General features: G+C 39.1%; 1 protein-coding gene across 1 annotated transcript; it reads right to left on the bottom strand.

Moving 5' to 3' along the window:
• Nucleotides 1-475: 475 nt before the first annotated feature.
• Nucleotides 476-19,908, bottom strand: OPRK1 (opioid receptor kappa 1). The gene is made up of 4 exons (XM_061448473.1): nt 19,563-19,908; nt 18,747-19,058; nt 6,537-6,889; nt 476-1,937 (listed from the first exon to the last, which is right to left on the bottom strand). Exons 2-4 carry the CDS (start codon nt 19,004-19,006, stop codon nt 1,405-1,407), a joined length of 1,146 nt encoding a protein of 381 aa, XP_061304457.1. The 5' UTR covers nt 19,007-19,058; nt 19,563-19,908; the 3' UTR covers nt 476-1,404.
• Between the last annotated feature and the right edge of the window lie 4,510 nt (nt 19,909-24,418).

Genomic DNA, 24,418 nt, shown 5'->3' with positions numbered 1-24,418 from the left:
AAGGCACCCACGTCATTCATGACTTTTTATAAAGAACAAAGTTACCAGGAAGATGTCTTGTGCCCAGATCTGTGCCCAGTGAAGATAATGAGATCATTCCTCCAAACTTCAGCAGTAGCAGTGGTGGGGGTTGTAATACTTAACTATTAAAAGATAAAAGACTACAGACTAAAAGTTAGGCTCAGTTTTACCATAAACATACCTTCAGCAAGGCAGTAATTAGTGTAGCTGTGCCTTGGCATCTCCATCTTCACAGGAAAACAGATAAATTTACTAAATTCACTAATTTACTAAGTAAGAAAATGCATCATCATCAATAAAATATGAACTTTTCCAATCAAGTGTCATTAAAGCAGCCAGTATATTTAATCTTCATTTCATTTGAATCAATCCAGTTAATCCATGTGCTAATTCACTTGTTTCTAATTCATAAATATTTATTTTAATCTGCTTACAAATTGTAAAGAAAAAGAAGTACAGCATTATTTTTAAGTATGTTTATTTGTTTCCTTTATTGAAAATGGAATTTGATTATTTCACTCCATGTAGTGAATGTGGCAGTTTTCCATCAGTTTTGAGACAAGTGAAGTATTTGAAGTTTTCTAGCCTCTTGTTCAAAATACACTCTGAAAAATGCATATTATATTACTCACAATCAATAAATATACAATCATCTTAGAAAATAACACATAGAAAACATTACACACAGATGATTGAATACGTGCTAAAACAATACTAACAATTCTCCTTAAATCCCAAGATTTTTAAATGCCAAAATGCTTTACCATACACAGATACAATAAAATCACTTTGGTGTGTAGGCAGATCATGCTTAAATTGGATTTCCACAGCACAAACAAATGTTACAGATATATTAGTTGACGACAATATTGATTTTAGCTCTGGCATTGCTCTGCAGAAGCCTAAACACTCTTCACTGTAACAGAGTATGACAAATCAAGTTGTCAAACTACACAGCTAAGAAGCAGCCATCAGTGTGGCAGAAGTTTCTGGCATAACTCAGTGTTATGACCAAATGTTGCTTAATATAACCTTACATATTGTAAAGAGAAAGGCCAGAACTTTCCTTATCCAGAATAAGCCGGTACAACACTATCACCTCCTGTCTTCCCAAAAGCATGTTTTAGTACCTGCTCAAGTACAGCAAACATGGTGCCAAAACCTAACCATCAGCCAAGTCCTTTCCATTTGATCTTATTTTCAGGAGGTTCTTGTTTCTTGATACTAAACTTGCTTTAGTTCCAACAACTAGGATTTCTGAAATACTCCAGAAACTTCTTTCTGGGCGAGTCTAGTTCAAACTGCAGTTGTAATCTGCGTCAGTCCTAGGTCGTTGGACTCTTCTCTCTCTTGAGGACAGTAAGATGACATTTCCACGACTAGTCATACAGGTTTGTTTGTCCCATCTGCTTCCCTCATATAAGCTGGGTCTTGCACAGTGTTTCTGACCCTGCTGGTGGTCTGCCTGTCCATCCTCATCTTAAAGGGGAAGCAGAAGTCCTTAAAACATCTCTTGAAGTTTTCATCCAGAAAAGCATAAAGGATTGGATTGAGGCTGCTGTTGGTGTAACCCAAAGCAATACAGAAGTAATAGCTGGATACAGCAGCAGTACTGTGGGACACATCCCCTAAGGCTTCAACCAGCACGAAAATGTGAATAGGAGTCCAACAGATAATAAAAACTGCCACAACCACAAGAACCAACCTGGTAATGCGGCGCAGGTTTCGATCTTTTTCTCGAGACCCTGAGAGAAGCCGTACACTTTTAAGGCGCAGGATCATCAGAGTATAGCAAACAATTATAATGAGAACTGGAATAACAAATGCAAAGACAAAGACACATATTTTCATGAAGATGTCCCACCACATGTAATCTCTGTCTGGAAACTGCAAGGAGCATTCAGTGCTAGCAGTATCTGGGAATGAAAGAAGCAAGAAGAAAATTGCTTCATTATTATTCTAAATAATCTAATCACCATAGCATAAGATAGGCAAAGTGATTATCATGTAATGTGATATTAATAAACAGAGTTATCATTAAGTCAATCCAAGAAAAACTTTCAATTACCATTGAAACTGGTTGTATGCAGCTGTCTCTAGAAATTATTGAGATAGGGGCTTTTTAAAATGTATAACATTGTATAAAATCTGTTTCCCACAGGAAGACCTAAAACTGCAGAAGACAAAACCAAAATTTTGTAAAGATGCTTCCATGTGAATCTCATTGACATTTAAAGCCAGAATGAGTACCATGTTCAACAGAGTAGAAATCTCATCATTATTATCAAACTGCATAGGTTCTTATCTGTGGGTGGAGACAGATTTTTGGTATCATGAATGGTGGGAGCCAAATGAGGTTTTGACTGTAGGAAGGTTTTGCCAATATATGATAATTCTGTAATAATCTTTTCCCATGTGCCTTCTTCAGTGCAAATGTGATACATGGAAGTACTTGCCTTCAGAAAAACTTATTTCCTGACAACAGCTTCTTTTTGGTTAAATAAAATATGTGTGTGCATGGAGTCAAATGGAAGCTGCTCTTTTTTGCAGATCATGTCATTGAAACTTCAGCCTGCGCAGAGACTGCAGTATCTGAGCCCCTGACAGCAGCACACTCCCTTCTGATTGCCCATACCAGGATTCAGAGTCATAGGTTGTCACTCAGTTTTAAGTCCCAGAAATATTCCATCTGACAGGAGACTGCTAAGAAATGAAACATTTAAGGTTTCATTTGCTGACCTCATTGAATCCTCTCAGCATATCAAACATACAGAAAATCAAAAACCAAGATAAATGGCAAGGCAAGAGAAGAGGTAAATTTATAACTACTATTGGCAGTTAAACTACTGAAGGCAAGTCAAGGTAACACAGGGGTTTTTCACTCTGAATTATAGCTTATGTTTTATCCTCTTGAGCACTGCATTGTTCTTTAGATTTTTTCATTTTCCCTACTGACTTTGTCATTCCTCTACAAATGCTTATGTATTGGCTTTTATTGAATCTAAGGATGGAATGATTCAGTATACTCTTACACATCACTTCTTTTATATATCTGTCTCCAGCAGAACTAGTCAGAAAAATTCCATCAAAACATATTTCCCCGCTATTGAAATGCTTCACAAATCAAGATGATATTGCAGATAATTTGTTTTGAAAAACAGCTAGGGGGGAAGTTGTTATTATGGCATCATACAAACATTTCTGCAGTTAGATATCAGAAAGCTGTTACTGGGTGATATGCTAAAACACTCAAATAAAAAAGTTGAAATCAAAGCTAAACATTTTGTGGTTTAATTTCAAAAAAACATAACAACTAAGGGATGATTCTGAAAGCTGAAAAGTGAAAAGGCATATATTTCAAGCCTGATGGGAGATGCTAAGCTGACAGTACAAGTATGACTTAATGGGGTCTTTACAGTCGGTCAACTTTTCTAAATCCTGCATGATCTAGGTTTTCATAACTGTAGTTGCTTTCACTTAATTCTTCTTCATCTTCAAAGAAGTTTTCACATTGATTATTGCTGTTATTTGTAGTAAGTCATGGCCTAGCAGCAGCAATAAATCAGGATGCAGCTATAATATCTAGGCTAGTAAAGCTGCACCCCAATGTGCCTTCTGGATAAAACTGAGGTGTGATCAGAGATGGCTGCTCTGGACTACATCCAGTTACTCACTGAAACCCCCTCCCAGAAGAAACTGTCTCTTCTGTCACATCTACTGACATAATTTCATATATTTATCAAAATAATTAAGTCATGCTTGCTACCTTTTAATATAATTTGTAGTTGGCAATGGCATTTTTGAATTCCAGATTATCTAATACAAATGTAATGATTGTCTTATATCTCATTAAAGTTTACCTTCTGTGGAATACCTTATTCTAAATTCACTAATATTTCTGTGTTTCACTAGATATATGTAATGCTATGAATTGTACAGAACCCACTTATATTTTTTCAGTTTTCAAATAGCAAATAATCAACAAAGATCCCTGTCTTAATGCACAAAATCATAATAATTTTCAGGAACATTGGAAGATATTAAAATGCTATTTATATTGTATCCCCGTTGCCTGAAAAGATGCAGAACTAAGTACAGTGTCACAAACTGAGTACTTGAAATTTCATGCTGAAATTTCCATTCTGAAAGCCAAGTATTACAAATATATTGAAATCTTTCATAAAAAATACTTCAGCCTAGATGGTATGTTACTGGAAATATTCCTTTTTAAGTGTTTGATGAGCTACCATTTAAGATTAATATTAATCTTGACATAGGGTATATATTTATGTGAGTTGCATTACTAATTGTGTCACCTTTAGGCATTCATATTCTTCTGTATTCAAATAGAGTGTTTGTACTACTATAGGGAATACTAACAGCACCTCTAGTTTATTTATTTTCTTTAAAGTTAACAATTCTTCAGTAAGAAAAGCTCTGTTAACTCCAGAGAGGGAATATTTACACAGATATAAATTTTATCCTGCAGGGAAAATGTATCCAGAAGCACATCACTAGGAGGAATCCTGTACTGTGAGTACACAATGGACTAACTGAGCATGGGGTGAGAACTTTAAATATGATCACTTTCCATTTGATGCATAGTGGTTGATTAAATCTGAATATAGCAAAGGCTCTGTATCATGTAAAAAGCAACTATTTTGACCAACATAACATTAAGTTTCAGTCCTAAGCTCCAGCTGTCAGGCATAGGCAGGATCCTTGCTTTTCCCCTTCAGCATTTATCAGTGCAAGTCATGAACACACTAGACAAGATAATAGGTGCTAGATGCTCTAGGGAGACCTTAGATCAGACAAGCAGAGCTGAACAGTAGGGACTGACAAGCATTTGTTAATAATTTCCAACTCTCTCTGGCCCAGCTGAGCTGTGGCATTACTAGTCTCTGTTTCAAGAGGGGAAACAAAAGGCTGCCTGACACATGGTGTGGCAGAGGCATTCAATCATTGCTGGCCTGAGAGCAGCCCCTTGATCTAAATGCGATGTATACAGTGAATGACAGGAATATTCTGCTAGTCAAGCATGCTCCAACAAAACACTGGGCCTAAACAATGTCCCATGGCCAATATCTAATATGTAGTGAGACAATCATTCTTCCCAAATGAAGATGCCTGGAAGTTAATGTTTCTCAAGTGAGAGATTTTTTTATACAGCCTGTCAAAACTTCACTGGGGAGAAGAGTTACAGCATTGCAGACCAGAACACTTGATCCCCCAAACGGCTGAAAGGAGAGCTTGCAGAGGACTCTCCTGTCACCTACCCACCAGCAGGCCAACAGCAAGAACAAAATCTATACCTCTTCAGCCAAATCAATAAGCCCTTGTGCAGCTGTTACAGAAATGTTTACTTTGCACTGGTCCATGCCAAACAGTTTAATGTGCAGAATTTATTGCCTCTGATGGACAAAACAGTGTCCTTATGTAAAGTGAAACCTTTCAATAGAAAAGATTAACTCAGAAAATTATTAATAATTTTTCAAATTATTATTTACATCTCAAACAAGACTACCAGCAAATAAATATACATGTCTTGTATTTTACCAAGCACATTAACAGGATGGTCCCAACCCAAGGACATCATTAGAGTCCTCAAGACTTCTGAGGATACAGGTGCTCCTGCACTGCAGTCATGCCTGTAGGTATGAAGTATATATGTGTGTGAGAATGTTTCTCCCCTTTCCTTCTCAAGGAGGCTTTCAAAATAAGATTAACCCCATAGCAAGGCAGTTTTGGTAATGAGTCACTAGTTACAGGGACTAAATGCACAGTCCTTTATGGATTATAAATTTCAAGCAAAGCCTACAGGTAGTCTGCATACAGAGCTCATTGGCTTCATGTTCTTGCAGTTGCTCCCCTGCCATGGTCTGTATTCCCAGTTCCTCTGCTGATCCTTATTGATCCTTATTCTCAGCTTTTCCAAGTTTCTATCCCCCTCCCTTTATAAACAAGAATTTGAGACACTTAGAGTGTTTTTTTCGCTCCAGCTACTGGCTTTTCCTTTCTTCACGATGCCATCAAGTTCTGTGAAATAGCTTGTTGATAATAAGCTCACAAGTCTTAATACTAATGATAGTTTTAATATTAATACTACTAACAAGCAATCTAGTTTCTGCTCTTAGAACTTCATCAGAACTACTCTCACAACACCTACAAAAAACACCTTAAACTGACATTTTCATTTTTTATCCTAAATTGGTCTTTGATCTGTCCACTGTGAGCAAATTCTGGATTTCCCCCTGCTGTCTTCTAGTAGGTTTTTATGGTCTAACTCTATCACAGACTAGACAAAATTCAAAGTGGGTTTTGTTTTAGTTGGCCAAGGCATCTGAGCTTAAATAATTTATGTTATCCTGTAATGTTCCACAATATGTATCAAAATGTCAGAAATTTAGCCATACTTTTTGAAGAAGAAATTAATCAAATTTAATCAATAGTCAGAGCTACATTTTATGCTATTTGAGAAACAAAAAGACTAGATTTTTAATGCTCACACTCACCTTCCCTGACTTTGGTACCTCCAAGAACTATTGCAGATATACCAACAGATGAGGACAATAGCCAGATGCAGATGTTGATTATCTTTGCCTTGAGAGGTGTACGGAAGTCCAGAGCCTTCACAGGGTGACACACAGCAATGTATCGATCAACACTCATCATGGTCAGTGTGAATATGCTGGTAAACATGTTATAATAGTCAATTGAAATAACTATTTTACACAGCACATCACCAAAGGGCCAAGAGTTCATCAGGTACTCAGTGCTTTGGAAAGGCATAGTCGTGGTAACTAGTGCATCTGCCATAGCCAGATTGAAAATATAGATGTTGGTTGCTGTCTTCATCTTTGTGTACCTGAAGAACAAAATGAGTAAGGCTTTATTACTTCAAAATATGATTATGCCCATTCAAATATGTCACAGTTTGTCACGCATTGACACAGGGGCTTTTTTCTGTCATTTCTGACAGAAGTGCACATGCATACAAGACGCTTGGAATAATAATAAACACTTTTGACTCAGCCTCTCAGTACCTGTGTTAGCAGTTAGAATTCTTCAGCACAGGCAAAAGCAGGTATATGAACACATTTAGTCAGCTGAATGCTGGTTTCAATTCTATCTTCTTAAATCCTTCTACAGGAAAGTATCGTTGCTACATTTGTAAGTGTTCAAAGTATTTTGAGGGGTTTTTTCTTATAATTAACTGTCAGTGATTGTGAGATTTATGGGTTTGTTTTGTGGAAAGAACATTTATCCCATTTTCTGGTAAGAAATCATGTTAGCTGTTATGTCTGCCAGGCCAGAGTGCCTGTGGTATGATAGTCTTTTCCTTGAATTCCTTACAACAATGCCAGCATATACAAGTTTTCTTCATTTCCCTTCTTTGATCCTTCATTTGCAATTTCTGTTCCTTTCTTATCATTAGCTTTTCACAGCTCTCTTTTTTTTTTTTTGTGACTGTTAATGTAAAAGATGAGTATTGTTTAACTAGGATGTCACAGTGGGGAAAAAATTATTATAGCAATATTTTTTCTGATCCTTTCATTTCATCAAAACGAAGCACTTGTTTTGTCCAGCTGATAAAAGCCTCAACCTACACAAATGAATAGGATCTGCTTTTCTGAGATGGCAACCTGTTTTGTTCTGTCTCGATGGTAGTTTGGGGGGACAGACTTTGCCCCAGGCATGGAGGACTGCTCCAGCTCTACTACAGACACAAAGGATGAAGGAGAACCTGTTAACATAAGGACACACTTAATTCTCCTTTCTACAATGCTTCACCCCAACTAGCTACTTTTGCTAATTGCTGTTAATTTTATTATCACATTTAATGGCACATTTTCTTTCTGGAAACCATTTCAGCCCCATATTTTGTAGGTTTGTGCCCACACTAAAATGTGCACATGTAACACACACAGAGACATGTCTAGCTGGATTTCACTATATGTCATTAATTTACAGTGGAAATATAAGATTTGATTGATTCAGCTGATGAACATGTAAAGCAACGTATCTATTTATCTTTTTAATGTTGATGTGTAAAATAAAAAATAAAAATAAAAATAATTTGAGCATTGCTGACAAAGTGTGTCCAACATGTAAAGTAGCTCTTAATTAAAATATGGGGAGAAATGTCATTCTATGACCAACACAAAATGTTAAAAATAGCATCAGTTTTTCTAAACCACTCTAATTACAACTTCCAGATAAAATGATACCAAATGCTGGTTTGAAGCATAGAAAAGATAACTGCGAGAGAAAAGAAACTAAACTTTTCTCACCTAGATATCATGCCCAGGCTCACATCTTCGTTCAAGTGAAGCATTAGAAATTTCTGAGCAAAGACAGCCAAAGGGAAGCATCAACAAAAGCTGTACATTGATTGTGTGACCCCCAATGGTCCAGACTCCCTCTGCCCCACTTTAAGCTTCTCCAAGATCAGAGAGCACAAGGAGGCATTTGCCCATCAGAGCTGGGCTTCTGCACCCTCCCAGATCAACCTTCTCAACAGAGGAGGCAGTCCATCCTGTAGTTCATATCATAGCCCATAAGGCACCTTTCCAACACAAACATGAGAGCACATCGCTAGAAGAAACAAATATAAGACTGAACAAAAACTCACTGAACATTCAGATTGCAAATCTGTTCTAAAATGGGCTTGTTTCCATTAAATGTCTGAAAAGGAGTAGTAGGAACGTGATTTTACTTCTATGGACACCACTGATGATATTTGGAATTGTCCATATTGCAAAAAAAAAAGTGAAAAGTAGGAATAGATGCATAATAATTGCCACAAAAGTGAAAGGAATGTAGAGAATTCTTCCCGCAAGTAACTAAAAGAGCTCAGCACATTTATTTTATCAAAAAGAACACCAAGAGGTGACTTGATTATAGTGTCTGAAGACCTCCACAGGAAGAAAATAGCAGGTACTGAAGAGCTCTTTCAGACTACAAAGAAAAGCATAACAAGGACAGATATGTTAAAGCCAAAGCCAGAAAACTCAATTCAGAAACAGTGACAGATTTTTCTAATAGCTAAGGTGATTATTATTGGGGAAAAAATACGCAAGAAAGGAGTAATTTTTCCACCTTTTGATGTCTCCAAGTCAATGTCTGCTACTTTGCAAGGGGTGTGCTTCAGCCAAATACAAGTTGCTACACTCAGTACAGGAATATCTGAATAAAATGCAATGGCCTGTGGTAAGCAGAGGTGAAGTAACTAACAGTTCTTCTGAATCATTGCTTCTCTAGATCTTTTAAAACTTGCCCAAGGGTTTGGATAGGGAAAGTTTGCTTTCATGTATCAAGGAATTATTTTGACCTTTTTTTTCCTTAAAGAAAAACAGAAAAGTAATGATAAACAACTAAGAGGATTTTATTAGCCCTGAAAAGAACAAATATCTGAGAGTCCTTATATCTGGCATTTCCTGGTCCTTTCAACCTTAATTCAATTCTTTTGTTTGCGTGACTCTGTGGCCCCGTATACCTTATTTTCTCAGTACATCTTTCTCTCGTACCCCCAGCCTTCCAGTGGCAGAATAGGAAAGACACTCTGTAAAACAGTACTAGGATTTTTATGTAACTTTGAAATTCAAATTCTTGAACCTGCAACATAAAGCATGCTGTCTGTACATGCATTAAGCATGTTGTGCATGTAAAGTAAGCAATTCTGAAATCTTTTTACTATGCAAAGCATGTACATATAAGAAAATTAATTTTCCTCACTACTATTGATCCAACAGGAAGGATGTCTTGTCATTCACAGTTAGTAAGAAACATGGAGTCATCCCAGTGCCAGAATTTAGACAACTTCCAATGTAACCAAATCAAAGCTGTATACGGGAGTGAAAATACAACTGGGAAAAGAAAACCCTACAGTGTGCCACAGCTCCCATAAGGCTCTGTGAATGATTTGGCTCATTTCACGGGCACATTTGCACATAACAATCCCAACTTTGGTGCACCTAGTGCGCATCTAGTGCTACCCCACAGCTCTCCAGCCTGTCAGTCCCAGGACTAGCTGGCTTTGCTGAAATCCACCCCAGTTCACAGATCACAATGTCTCCTTGCACTTCACGCTCTGAGCTAGAGTAAGGCGCCTGACCCCTTCTCTGCCAGACTTTGAACAAGGGAGACCAATAGGTACTGCTCACCAATAGGTACTGCTCCAATAAATACTTTGTTACCTTTACGTAGTTATTTCTCCCAAGCTCTGCAGAAGGATCATATGTACCTAACTCAGGGATGAAGGGTGCACTTATTAACCTCAGCAATGCTAAGTCCAAGCACATTTTAATGATGCAACCTTAAAGCTCTCTCACACAGTAACATAAATATCTTGATTACTTTCACCTGAAAGCATTGGCTTCGATGTAAATGAGTTACTGGCTTCAGAAGTTGTTAGGCAATATAGATTAAATCATACATTCATTTAGAAGGTCATAAAATTTAGAAATGCCTTTGAGAATCTGACTCAATCATCCAAACTCCTTCCAATGTTTTTAATTAAACACCTAAAAGTTATTAAATGCCTACATGGGTCTGAAGATATGTGCTTAATCAAAAGTCCAGTTAAAGTAAGGTAGTGACTGCTCATGCTGTTAGACACTTTGAAGTAGACCCTGGGAGAGTCCTGACTTGAACATGAGATGAGGGATTTAACTGCTTTTCTACAACTCTCTCTATTGCACCAAAATATAGGAGGCGAGATTTTATGTGGCTTGAATCTCATTTAAGTACTGCTGCTTGCTTTAATTAGTCTAGTAGAAGAGATAGGGGAAACCAAAACATAACTACAGCATATATGGCACAGTGGTAATTAACGACAAACATTTTTTTTAGTGTCTTTGAGATATTACTTTCAAGACAGCTAAAATGGTTATAAAACATTGTTGTATAAACTGCTTATGGAAAATCCCATATCTAGAAAATGATTTTTTAAATACTAGAATTTCATAAGGTGACAACTTTTCACTACCACATAAGAATGAAAGTTACCTCTTAAATCAGGTGCTATAATCTAATTTCAAGACGCAGAAAAGCCTCTGATGACTTAAGCTGTTGGTGGATCTCAAGACTGCTTGTCAAACTATAAGCAGGCCTCAAGCCTCTGTAGACTTTAAATAACCGGAAAACGCATGGAAACGCTGCAGAAAAACAGGTAAGATGAAAAATAAAGCTTTCGTTTGGGTTTATTTTTTTGATGGATATGCAATGAGAATTTTTAAGGAACAAGTTTTAAATGCTGAATACTTATGTGTCAAAAGTAAAACTTTCAAAATTATCACAATTTAGGCTAAGTCCACTTCCCAAGAATGGAATGCTCTTTGAGACTGGCTTCAACTGTCCCTTAGAAAATTTTCCCCTTTTCTCAGTTGACTCATCATTAGTGTACTTTTCCTTCTGGAGTAGAATTTAATTTGCACAATTTTTTAAGACTGTATATAAGAAGAAATCACATCTCCAGCCTAAGCTCATTAATGAAATTGTGGTAAGAGAAGAAGGAAGCATGCAACTGAGGAGCTCATATGCTTTTAGAAGAAAAAAATCATAAAACAAAAAGACAAAAACCAAAATGCATTATGAAATCAACTAGTAGAGCCCCTTAAAGTTATTATCTCAGGTACAGGAGAGGAGTATGATTCTAAAGTACACCATAGCTAATAAAGTTAATAAAAGCTGAGAAGGAATTGCTTTGGGCAACTTTTTCTTCTTCTAACTTTAAAAGGCTAATATTTTCCCTCTAGTATGAAATGAAAGATGGAGAAGGGAGCAAGGCTAACAAATATGCTGCAACATTCTGCGGTGGCAGAGTGAAAGTACAAAAGCAAGAAATACAATGAGGTATAACAAACACATATTTTTGGCAGATACTTGAGTCAGTGAATGAAAATGAAAGCTAAAGCACATCTAACAGCAAATTGCAAAGACAACTATCATCAGGAAGCAGGCTCTGTTCCACTAGGTTCCTCTAAATGAAGTGTATGGAGATCAAGCAGCTGAAAACCTTAGTCCAGGAAGCTCTAAATATCAAGGCTATATTCAGGGCACACTCAGTATCATACTGCATCAGAACAGCAGGGGGGGGAACAAAAGAACAACCCAGGAAGATCTATTCCAAACATACCATATCAAAAAGATGATTCAGCCATCTTTTGGATCTTCATAATTCAAAAGGTTTATGCTAATATGAAACTAAGATTGAGGTCATTTAAAGAAAGTAGAAGTATGCTGCAGTTTGTATGTTCATACTGAGCTATATATGTTATTACTACATTTTGAAAGACAGACATAATTTAGCAGTATACAGGACCTTGGAAAACTTTAGATGAAGACTTACATTGTTACTGCACACTTTCAAAGGAGCCTGCAAAAAAGTTGCATGTTTCCCACAAAATAGTTTCCTGAAGTGGAATTCTCTTTACTAATAAGCACTTCTAGATGCCTATTTTTAAGCAGCTTAAAGAAGAAAAGCATGATCTTGTCTTTTATTCTCCCCGGGAACATAATCTCCTTGAATGTCAGAAGGTATCATTAAAATCCTTACAATTTACCACTACTATTACTCCTCTGAACTAGCCATAAACAGAGTTTGAACAGGATATTGCAGATTAAGGTTAGATGTGGAAGCTTTCCTTCTTGAGCTAATAGCTTCTGAATTAGAGTTCAAGTCTACATATACCCCTGTCAAAATTAATAAAAATTCACAAACAAAAAAAACGCAACAAACTTTTTTTCCTCCTTTTATGATAAGGGGAATGTTTTTATATGAGCTTAAGAGCTTCTTTTTGAAGAATATGCTTAATGTTATAAACAGAAGTACTGCAATATTTTTGCTTCTATGATTTTGGTAGAAGAGCTCAGAGGAACATCAAGGTGCTGTGATTTATTGTGGCTTAAACTGAAACAGTGAGAATGCAGAATTTTACAACATCAGCTCTTTATCCAAAACCAGTATGTCCAACATTATTAGAGAGCCTAGACAATTAGCTTAGACTCTGTACCTATTTTTTTGACCTCTATTGGGAAGTAACATGAACCTAAACCTTGTCAAGCAGCTGATTCTGTCTCTTGAGAAACTTTTATGTTGCTGCAAATGTTTTCCAGTGACTGGTCAGCCATGCTGCGGGGAGTTCCCAAGGTGTTATACAGCCTATCCTAATCCTTCTTACTTGTGACACATACATTGCCCTGGCAAGCACTGACTCTCTGCTAACATCCAGTTTTCCCATTGTTCTTATTTCTTGGAAGGTTTGGGGTTTTTGTTCATGAAGGACATGACATGGCAGATGCTCCATTCCTGGATTCATTTAAGGCCAGGCTGGATGTGGTTCTGAACAACCTGATCTAGTTGAAGACGTCCGTGCTCATTGCAGGGGGTTTTGACTAGGTGACTTTTGAAGGTCTCCTCCAAACCAAGCTATTCTATGATTCTATGAGCAACTTTAGCAAAGAGCCTCATATGTGTTTGTGGGAGAGGGAAATGAGTAGGACAGACATTGTCTGGCAAAGAGAACAAATCCCATTGTTGCCTTTGGTGATAGAGGCTCTAGAGGATTTTTTCAGGGTCTTTCTTATTCTTTTGAGAGGCTCTGATCTCTCTAGCTAGCTGTATGCAGAAGCTGGTTGGAAGCGGCCACATGTTATTGAACATTTGCTCTCCCTAGATTTTTTCTGCAGGAAGGAAATAAGGACAGAATTCAGAAATTTCTCACACAGATGTCTTGGGGTGTGGGTGCCGCTCTTAAAACAAGGTGCTTGGCCTCCATTTTGCCACTGGATAACTGCCACTGCTGGGAGTGTTTTATAGGACACCTACTCACTCAGATATTAGAGACTCACTCACTCGGACAGTAGAGACCTGAATCTCTGGTCAGTACTCCTGTAATAAAGTTGAATGGGAGACAAGGGACCTCACTCTATCACAGGTATAGGATTATGTGGCAGGCAACAAATGAATATATCAGAAGTGAGGCAGCTCAGGGAAAAGCCATCAGTTCCTCTTAGGAGGCAGCTGGAAGGCTTTCTCTGGACTTCATGTATTCGTTTGTTTTCCTAACCTGCCTCAGAGAGAAGCCCAGAGCACAGACCAGCTGAGCACACACATTCCCAAGGGAGATAATTCAAGTGAAATGCAGGAAACTTTAAGACACAGTCAACTGAGCAGCACAGCTGGTAGCTTCCATGGTGAAAATATTCTTCTATTGTGCACTTTAGCAATAAACAAAGAGCAGTCTTCCCTGAGGAGAAGAGCACAGAGTCCACACTTTGCAAGAATTATCATATGATTTTTATGGATGGAAGAACCAAAACAGATATGAAGTAAATTTCCCAGAAGCAGTGTTTATCAAAGTTCTCCTGGATGCTTTGCCTTTAGAAAGCAAAATATAACTGAAACCAAAACTCTCCTTGGGAACCCATCTGTTTCACAGAATTCAACTTAAGGGACAAACTAATCACAGTTTGAACAGACAGTGAGAGTAAGGATCCAGGAAAATTATCCTCCCTTGCTCTTAGTGCATCCCAGGCAATCCAAATCACCAAGTTAAGTATTTCCTGCCCCAACACCCTTTTACCAAATTCAAAATCCTCTCTCAGGAAAAATGAAATTAAGGCTCCCCATTCCTCCCAGGAGCATGAGCTTCCCCACCACTCTTCTGACAGAGGATAAGGGTTTTCAAGCCTTCTGCCTTGCCAGCAGCCAAACTGGAAACTTCTTGTAAGTTTTCACTTTCAGCCAGTTCAAATGGGTTCCTGTAATTTGTCTTTCTTCCAGGCAGGGATTCTAGTTATGTCTTTCTCTGAAATAAATGGCTACCTGGATGCTAGCCCAGCAGAAGTGTCTGTACGGATAGCAAATTACTTCTCAGAAGCCACTTTACTCACTATAAGCTATAGCCTCTCTCTAATACTGCCTCTAGTAAATACTTCTTCCAAGCCTTTCCTCTGCTCTCTCTGCTTTTTCAGTATCAGCTCTTCTTATCACAGCAATATATTTGGGAACTCATGTTGGGTTTCTTGTCAGCTTATAAATCCCAAGTCTCCCTTACTTATCGCCTAACAGAATATTAAAAATGTTAGAAATATTCCCATTGTATTCAAATGTGCTGTGCTTGTCAAACTACCAATACTGTTTCATAAACTTGCCCTTGTCCATGTTTCCTGTTACACTGGTCTTTGTGCAATCTGTAAAAGCTGTTGGTAATGATCAGTCTTTAAACTTGTGATGCAAATCAATTCAAGTTGGGCCAAACCCTGGAGAATCTACCAGAATGACCTCCATTTAGTAAGGTAAGGCCAGATGCTCTGAGGTTCTGTGATGAATTGCTATTAATCCATTTGATACCTCTGTACTGATAATAAAAAGGTGCCAATTGTTTGATCTGGTGAAAAAAGGCAAAAAGACATAAACTTCACAAAGTGTAGTACAGCTTGGCCTTTACTTTTAGAAGCCCAACCTTTGATTTCATAAAAGAATGAAATCATAACAACTGCAAGTAATAAGGGACAGGTAATTCAGTTAGGTCGACTCTTCTGAATCTTCATTTTTCATTGAAGAACAATATTCTTTCCAAGTACAATTTAATAAAATTAGAACAATGATTTAAAGCAAATTAACAAGTAATCTTTTGATGTAATCAAAACCTGTTATCGATTTAAACCAAATTATTGAATCAATTTATTTTTTGTATATAACTTTTTTATATATTCAGTCTTGCTTGGAATAAATTATGGAGAATATTTAAAAACAATCTGGAAAGGAGACAATTTTTTATGACATTTTTACTAGACTCTTTGTGCTGCATAAGATGCCACTTGGTTCAATGCATATAAGAACAAAAATGTATTATTAGTTATATTTTTTCTTCAACATTAAGCAGAGGAATAGAAGCTTTCTCTTTTCCCTTAGGAATCAATCTACATATCTGTGACACAACCTCTTGTTAAAACCATTTTTGAATGTAGAAAATTATTCAGTTCACTGGGAACTTGAAAGATAACTTTAAAAGGAATAGAGGATTGGCTATTTACAATCATGATGACAGCAGCTGCTCTCTGTAAATGTCTTCAGGAACAATAAGGGTATCGTACTTCTATGGAATAAATGAATCTGGAGTCAGTAAGAGACAGCATCTCCCACATTTTTTACCAGAGTATGTTTATGGTTTTGATTAGGGCAAATCCATAGTTAAAGCTGTAACTGTAGTCAGCAGTCTTCTTCCCCTCCAGCTGTTACAAGTATGTTTTTCTTTAAAACCAGCACTAAATTTTAGAGAAATAAAGTCAAAAAGGAGGAGAAAGAGAGGAAAAATACTTTTTTGCTTCTGAGGACAAGTAATTTTATTTTGCAACTTCAGCCAGCTATTTCACCTGCAAAAATACCTTCTAAGATCTCAGAGGTAAGGTAATCTCAAAAGAAAAGGTTTGGGGTTGAGATAAGTTCTGATCATGCCAAGACACACATAGCTGTATAACATTACTCAGGTGAGTCAAATAACTTCACCTGGTTTTTACAAACCCATTTAATGCCTCCTCTTCTTCTCTATAAGAGGACTGTGTTTCCCACACAGTGTCTGCGTTTCCCACCAGTGCAAGAGGCAATGTGATGCCTTCTTTCTCTCTTACTCCCCCCCAGGAAAAGCAGCACCACAGGAGAGCATTCCATCCCATGTGCCATGGCTCAGTGCGAGACAGGCACTGTCAGCCCACCTGTCTGGCTGCTGGCCTGACAGCAGAGCCACTGGGACTCGTGCACGTGCCTCACAGCTGATGTGAACACGGGGAGGCTCCTGCAGACACCTACACCACAAGAGCTGACTGCAAAGCGTGCAGGTTGCACTGTGCACTCCACACAGAGGTCTTTCTGCACATTAAAAACAACCAGTCTCAAGGGGCCTGAGGGGTCTCGGGCTCTTACAATAGCCCTGGTCTTGCTCTATTAGGATTTTTAATGATTGGGCTTTGGCTTTTAAATCTAACAGTGTGTTTAGAGAAATCAAGCACCAGTATCTTCAATTTACATGTGATGAATCCAAGTCACAGAGTGATGAAGGGACCTTGTCATGACAGGAAAAAGTGTTGAAGCCTGGTATTAAAACCAAGAGAAGAATCCAGGTCTCCTGAGACATGGTTTATCAGGCCATGTTGGCATGTTGTTTGGTCATGTAATCAAGAGGAAACTGAAGCAAAAGGCTTATGTAGTAACTAGAGGAGAATGAGCCATAGCTAGCTAGACCCTCATAAAAATAATCTTAGAAAGGTAACAGGAAAGACTTTTTTCTTTCCTGTAAATAAATATGCACCACTATAACCCACACACGTTAACTTTTAGGGCTCTGGCTAAGTCTGAATTTATTTCCACTGCTAGAGCAGTTAATCAATTATCATTGTCAGTGACTGATGGCTTAGAAAATCTCTGCCTTTGCAGCTGTGTGTGTCAAGTATGGAGCCCCTCTTCTTGCAAGAGAAATACAAAAAGAAACAAAATCTCTACTCTGAATGAAGGGCTAAAGGGCATGCAGGGGTATAAAAATTACAGCATCACAAAGCTGGAGCAAACCAGTTTCTCCAAATGATGACATGGGAATCTATATTTATTGCACTGACTGTTAAAGGGGATTTTATTTCCATTATTCAAGAGTATTCACCTGGTTATAACTTATCTTTCATAAAGTACCTCATGAACAACTCCACTGCTTCTAGTTAACTTCCACCTATATCAAGTCTGACACTTATGTCACCATCCTGCAATTGCTTGACTATTACCGTGCATGCTTTAGTAACAAGATACCTTCCAATAGCTCAATTTTTCTTTCGTTGTACAAGCTGATTTTACTTGAGCCACAAATACTCCACAATTTTTTTTTTACAGAACTTTTTTGCAGGGTTCAAATAGACTGTGAAACAAGAGTCCAAAAAGTTGCATTATTTCAGTCCCCTTTGTTGCTCACCATCACCAGGCTGATGAACACTGTCCAAACATCTTTATAAATTGCAAATGAAAAGTACAAAAGGAGAAAGAAATCATAGTGCAAGATAAAATATACACCAGTACACAAATGTAAGTGCCTGTGCGTTTCACTAAGTGGTTTAATATGAAAACCTAACACAGACATACAGATTTTTCTAGTTTCCTGAAAAAACAATAGCAAAGGTATTTCAGCATCTGCTTTCTTCACTCTGACAATGACAACTGGCGTTAAACACCACTTGGCAGAGAAAAAACATCCCTTGCTTTACATTATGCATTTCCACCTGTCTTTATGGTTTCCTTTTTTCCCCATCTTTTTAAGCAAGGTGACAAGGCAGCAATGTATCGACACAACTAGACATATAAGCCATCCCTCGGGGGTCTCATCCCGGGGGGGTGAAATACTGCCTTGCAGAAGTTTCCTTCCTCCACTGGAGCTTTTCCTCGGATAAAGCAGCCTCTCATCCCTAGAGGGCACCCGCTGAACGCAGTGCCGGGGCACGAACCTTCTTTCTGCAGGCTGCAGGACTGATCGCTTTTAACCAGCTTCCTCCTCCTCTTTAACTGCATGTCCAGACAAACCCACCGTAACTGAAAAGGTTTGGGTCATTCCGCTTGTTTTTTCCCGGCTACTCATGTATGCACACCCAGAGTGTTTCCATAAAGTACTCCCTCCCTCACCCTGCCAAATTTAGGGGAAGTCATTTGCACCTCTTCCAACAGGTACCCCAAAGCCCCTTACCTTATGATGACAAACATGACCAGAGAGTTTCCCACCAAGCCGACAACGAAGACCACCGAGTAGACAGCAGTAATGATGATAGGGATCGCAGGAGAGATGCTGGTGTGGTTGTGCTGGGCATCCCCGAAGACCCCAGTAGCATTGCTGTCATAGTCTGCCCAGCCCAGGAGCCAGCTGCTGCTGGTGCTGGGGGGACGACAGGACCCCGGGGAGCAGGTGGAGTCCAGCTCTTCCCGGAAAATCTGCACCGGAGCACCCATAGGGGCAGGAGAGAGACCGGCAGGAGAGTGCTGACAGCAGGTGGTGAGTACCCTGGAGGGAGGGAAGAGGGAACGAAATAGAAGTCCTGTCACAGACACCAGACATTAAGACCTCTCAAACTTGTATGTATTAAGGGGAGCTCTGCTGGGATGGGAACTGTAATTCTGTAATTTGCCAAACAGAGATTTGAGCAAGCCACATTCATATTAAATAGTTACAAGTTTTACATCTCACTGTCCAATGGGCAACTGCTGCTCCCCCAGGGGCACAAGGAAAGTTTTCCTCCACTTCAGAGATTACACAGAGAAACAAATCAGATGGGAAACAGCTCAGATCCACTCCCACACTTTAACCCTGTCTTTCCCATCCTCCATATTTTAAGTCAAACTGTATCCTAATGGCAGGGGCTCCTTACTGCCTAAGCTCTGCTACAAAGGGAAGGAGAGAGAAACCCACCACCTCTCTTCACATCTGCTTTGACAGCCTGCCCTGAGCTATTTTTCCCCAATCCCATACCTGCTTTCAAAGAAGAGACCCAATAATGACACAAAATACCTCTTTCAGTCCAGGAAAAGGAGCGGAGTCCTCAAACAGATGTTATTCACAGGAAAAGAAAAAATAAAGCAGCTCCACTTGGCTCCTGGAAGTATCACTGATCTTCTAGAACTTTGTAACCTGAGGCACCTGCACCTTTGGAGAGGTGTGCTGGCAGCAGAGCAGATTCCCGGGCATGAGCTGCAACGTGGTAGTAGCAGTTGCTGCTGTTCCAGCTCCCACCACTTCTCCTTTTCTCTCTCAGGCTCCCTCTGCCTCCCTCTCTCTCTGCCAGGGCTCCAGCAGCACTCTGCACTGATGCACACGTTCTCCTCTGCCTCTGTCCCTGCAGCTCAGAAGCTCACATGACTTCTGTCTAAACACTGAGAGGCAGATAAATTAAAATAAAGACAAGAAATAAGTTCTGCAATGAATTAATGCTTATTTTTAATACACTTTTCCAAGTTGCCTTTCCCAGTTTCCCCTGTACTTCCAGGCCTGAAGCAATGATCCTCTCAGCCTTACTGAATCCCACAGGTTTTTACACACTAGTACATGATGAATAAAACAGGAATTTTCAGTTTAGATGCCTTGCCTAGTCCATCAGTTCTTTCATGTCTCATTTCCATAACTGTGCATCCAAATCACTTCCTGCTGGGTGGCAGTGCCCCTGTTCATTTGCACCTGCAAGTTGGAGAAAATTCAGAAGCTGGCTTTGGTAAAACAGACAGACACACGCTGGTAACTGTTCTTAGCTTGTTCGAGCTCTCCCACACCATGTGAGAAGTCCAGAATTCCCTGTAGCACTGTTGAAACTCCACTCTCCTTAGGCTCCAGCTGCAGACAGGGATGGATAGATAGTGTGTGCAGAAACTGCATCCCTCAGCTTACCTCTAATATACTCCATCAAGCAGGGGTTGTTAAGACATTAATCTGTATTTAGGATATCTCTTAATTTGCACATAGACCTTGAAATCCCCACCAGGAATCCCTCTAAATGGCAATTTCAAAGAGGCGTTTCTACTTCTAAAACTTTTTTTCTTTCTTCAAAACAGGAAATTATGTCAGATGTAGAGTCAATAGTGATGTAGGAGGTTTAAAAGGTACAGGATCCCCTCTCATAGAGGCAGAGGCTTGTGCAAACATTATGATGGCTTTGGCTGCAGTCACTACTTTCTCCAGATCATCAGCATCTGCTCACTATCATCTGTATAGAGCTGTCTAAAAGTTTCACCCTAAATGAAGATGGATAAAAATGAAAAATAGGAAATATGTAAGAAAAACACTTCTGAGCCAAATACATTTTAAGGAAGGAAAACAGATCTCAGACAAAACAATTTTTTGGAAGATAAAGTGAGATACTAACATAGAATGTACCCCAATCCTGGTTTTATACCCTGCAATCCATGCGATCTTGCAGAAATACTGAAGGCAATTACTACTGCCATCTCTTCTCATGCATAATTTAACTTGCAATTTTCAACTTCTTGTTAACATCTTCACTGGACATCTCCACATTTTATCTTTAAAATAGCAGTATTTTAGCATTCATTGATAATTTATCTCTTATAAGCAATCATTTTGTCACTCTGCAGTTGGTACAGGTGGATCAGAAACTTCTGTATGGGGAAGAAAGAAGTCAATTATTGCTCTCCGTAAATCTAAAACATAGATGATGTAAAAGAATTTGTAAGACTAATAGGCTCAGAGCTTTTTAAAGCACCAGTGGTTGGACAGTAAGCTACTCTTTCTTTAGCTAAATTCCATGAGGAAACTCTGCAGTGATCTTAGACTTAGCACAAAAAACATGTGTTCACAGCTACAGTCACTGACCCTTAATTGAGTGTGCATTGCAACCACATGGGACTGCAATGAGGTGGAGTTTGATCACAACACTGCAAATTATGAAGTGAGCCAGAGGCAACTGTTAAGTTGCCTGATGCTTTCTGCCTGTGTGAGCTTCATGTTGGAGGCTCAGCTCTGGCTCTTGGTTGCTGTAGACATTTTACAATTCAGTAGAAAGCAAATACTTGTCCTAGAGAAATGCCTTTTCTGATAGGTCAAATTCCTATAAACTGATAAAAATAATGTTTTCTTGTGTTCACTTTCTTGATGAAAAGTGTAATATCTGGATTATCAGCAGTAACTGGTCTCACTGCAGGTAGTGGAAACAGCTGCAATGATATTGAAACTAAAAACAAGGGCAGAGGGAGACCCACGCTTCATCAGCGTCTTCCTCTCCTTCAACACATAACTGCCCAGTGCTTCTGTGCCCTTCCCAGTAGTCCTGTGGAATGGGACAACAGTCTCCTGAAGTCATGAGCGATTTGCAGGTGACTTAACCCAAACTGTCCACATGCTCATGCCTGTTCCTTCTGAGGGCTCACATTGGACAAAAGGCCTTGTTCTTTCAAGGGAAAGCAAGGAAAAATTCAGGGAAGAAAGCATAAAAGGACAGTGTCACTGCACAGCTGTAATTTTCCTTAGGCACTGCTGTTACAAACCTGTGGCTCAAATGCCCTCGGGATTCTTTTCACTATAATACTGCAGAGATACTGTTCACCTCACTGGACTTTGGGAAACACAACAGAATCATCTGTACTTCTTTTAATAAAAATACAAACCCACGTAGCAAATCTATATTGAGGGAGCATTATGTAAGCTGTGAATTCCAGCTCTCAAAAAAAAAAAATACCACATCCAGCTGTTCAATATTGAGGCACTACAATACATGTGCATGTACACAACCTTTGTTTTTTTCCCAGGCTCTCTGCCTCATTCCTAGATCAGCTACACAATACAGCCACATCTAAATGGAAGGACATCTACAAGTTTGGAATTCTGTACCTGTAAAGTGTTTTCCTTTGCAGTCCTGGTGAAAATCTTTGAATGAATAGGGAACATGGGGGGAGAGAAATATGTGCTATTTCACAAGAGCAGGTTAGAAGGGTTCACCATTGTCTTTTTTACTACCAAAAACTAAAGAGCTGTCCCCATCAGCACCCTGCTTCAAAAGAATAATGTGTGGGGCATTAATTCAGCCCTGACTCAGAGGTAAGAATGAACCTCGCTGAATCATCGGCACGACTCTGTGCAGCACCCGCTCACCGCACCACAGCAGAGACCCAGCTCCATCACTTCGGCACATGCAGGTTTTGAGTGAAAGCTGCTTAGGTGCCAACAGTTTCACCGAAGATAATGACACCTTCTAGGTTTATGGTAAAAGTGTAGGATAGGGTGGACCTTGAAGTTCAGCCATGAATTGTAACACTGCATGCTTTGGTACTAGATCATTCATAGAGGTCACTTCATTTTAGAGGCTGGAAGGGAGGCCAGGTTGGTTTGGTGGAGCACAGTATCTTAAAATTCGTTTTTAGTTAATAATTGTTTTAACTACCTGATTGACCAAAGGCTACTATACTAGTGAACTTAAGTAAAGACAGGAGATGCTGGAACACTTTCCGGTGGCTCCAGTTGCCAGGGAAACAGAGTTCTCCTGTCTCTCTGCATCCAGAAATGTTAGCTCTCTGTGTGAACACAGCTCCTGGGAAATGATGTATTTCATCCTCATCAAACACTAGCAAGGGAGAGAAAGGGAGAAAAGAGGCACTGGAAAGGATATGCAATAATTCCTAACCAGTTTTTGCATGCTTATTTTATCATAGCAGACTAAACATTCATCATTACTACTTGCAATTTTTTTTCTTTTGCTGGTAGGAGGCAGAGATACATTTTAAAATAAATTAGTAGTAGAGAACTCCACTGTCGCCTTCAGAAATCAACGTAATGAAACCCTAAGCACCGGCACAGCCTCTGTGACACATACTAGGATATATCCACCTTCCACAGGAAAGCCCCTGGCTGGGTGTGGAGAGACCAGCCACCTGCAAACTGCCAACTGCAGAGAGGTTATGGATAGGTGCTGAGAGTTTTCTGACCCTGATACTTTAAAAAGGACGGGTGTTGTACGCATAAGAGCTAACTGGCAGCAAGGAGGTCAGTGGCTGGGATTAAGGAGTTCAGCAGGTCATAACAGGAGGCCATCTGTTCTGTCTGGCTGTCGCCCTGCCTCTCCCCAGCAGCACTACCTATCAAGAGCCTCAGCTAGAAGTTCTGTAACTTCCCACTTTTCTGTAGTAGGCTACAGCTGTGACTCCCACAGGAGACATGAGGATGCTGAGAGTGGCTGAACATGAGCTAAAGAACAGCTTCCAGTGTTTCTCTTTTAAAGAAAAAAATCTAGTATTCTTCAGATAACTGTACAATAGACACAGATACCTGAGCTACAGACCAGCTCTTCTAATACAGATTTATTATTTTTGATTAACTAACTAAACAAATAACAATTAAGTCTAATTGTTATTTACAAATAGTGGAAACAGTTCTGCTGATAGCTGGCACACTGCTCCAGGAAAGGAATGGGGAATCAGCTAACACAACCCAAACTTCCACCCAGCTTCAACTCGGAGACACAAATGATATTGATACCATTGATAAGTTTTATGGGAATAAATAAAGGCCACTTTAAGATTACCTAGGTGGTTTCATTTTAGAATGATCCCAGTGGATTGTGTGGGATAAATACTGATTTCTTCCCAAAGAGCTCAAGTTCCTGCAGATCCTTCTCTTTACCTTTTTGACAAGAAGGATGATTCATTTTCAGGAGGTAAGAATTGTGTTGGTTATATGCCAGTGATACCTAAATCTTAATCTTCTTTGCTTCAGACTTAGAATTGCTTGTTGGCTTTTTCTGATGCCTGGCAGAAGTAAGAATCAGACTTATAAATGATGTTGCTGAAGACAGAGAAAAGTAAATTTTACTGAAGCAGCCTCTCCCACCTCCCCTGCCTCGTGCCTTTAGCACCTTCATTCACATG

Source organism: Pezoporus flaviventris, unplaced genomic scaffold (assembly GCF_033815535.1).
Source record: "Pezoporus flaviventris isolate CSIRO_AGI_PZ_B2104156 unplaced genomic scaffold, CSIRO_AGI_Pfla_v1 ptg000007l, whole genome shotgun sequence".
NCBI lineage: Eukaryota > Metazoa > Chordata > Aves > Psittaciformes > Psittacidae > Pezoporus > Pezoporus flaviventris.
The sequence above is the reverse complement of the archived record's forward strand: the minus strand, read 5'-3'. Positions and strand labels throughout refer to the sequence as shown.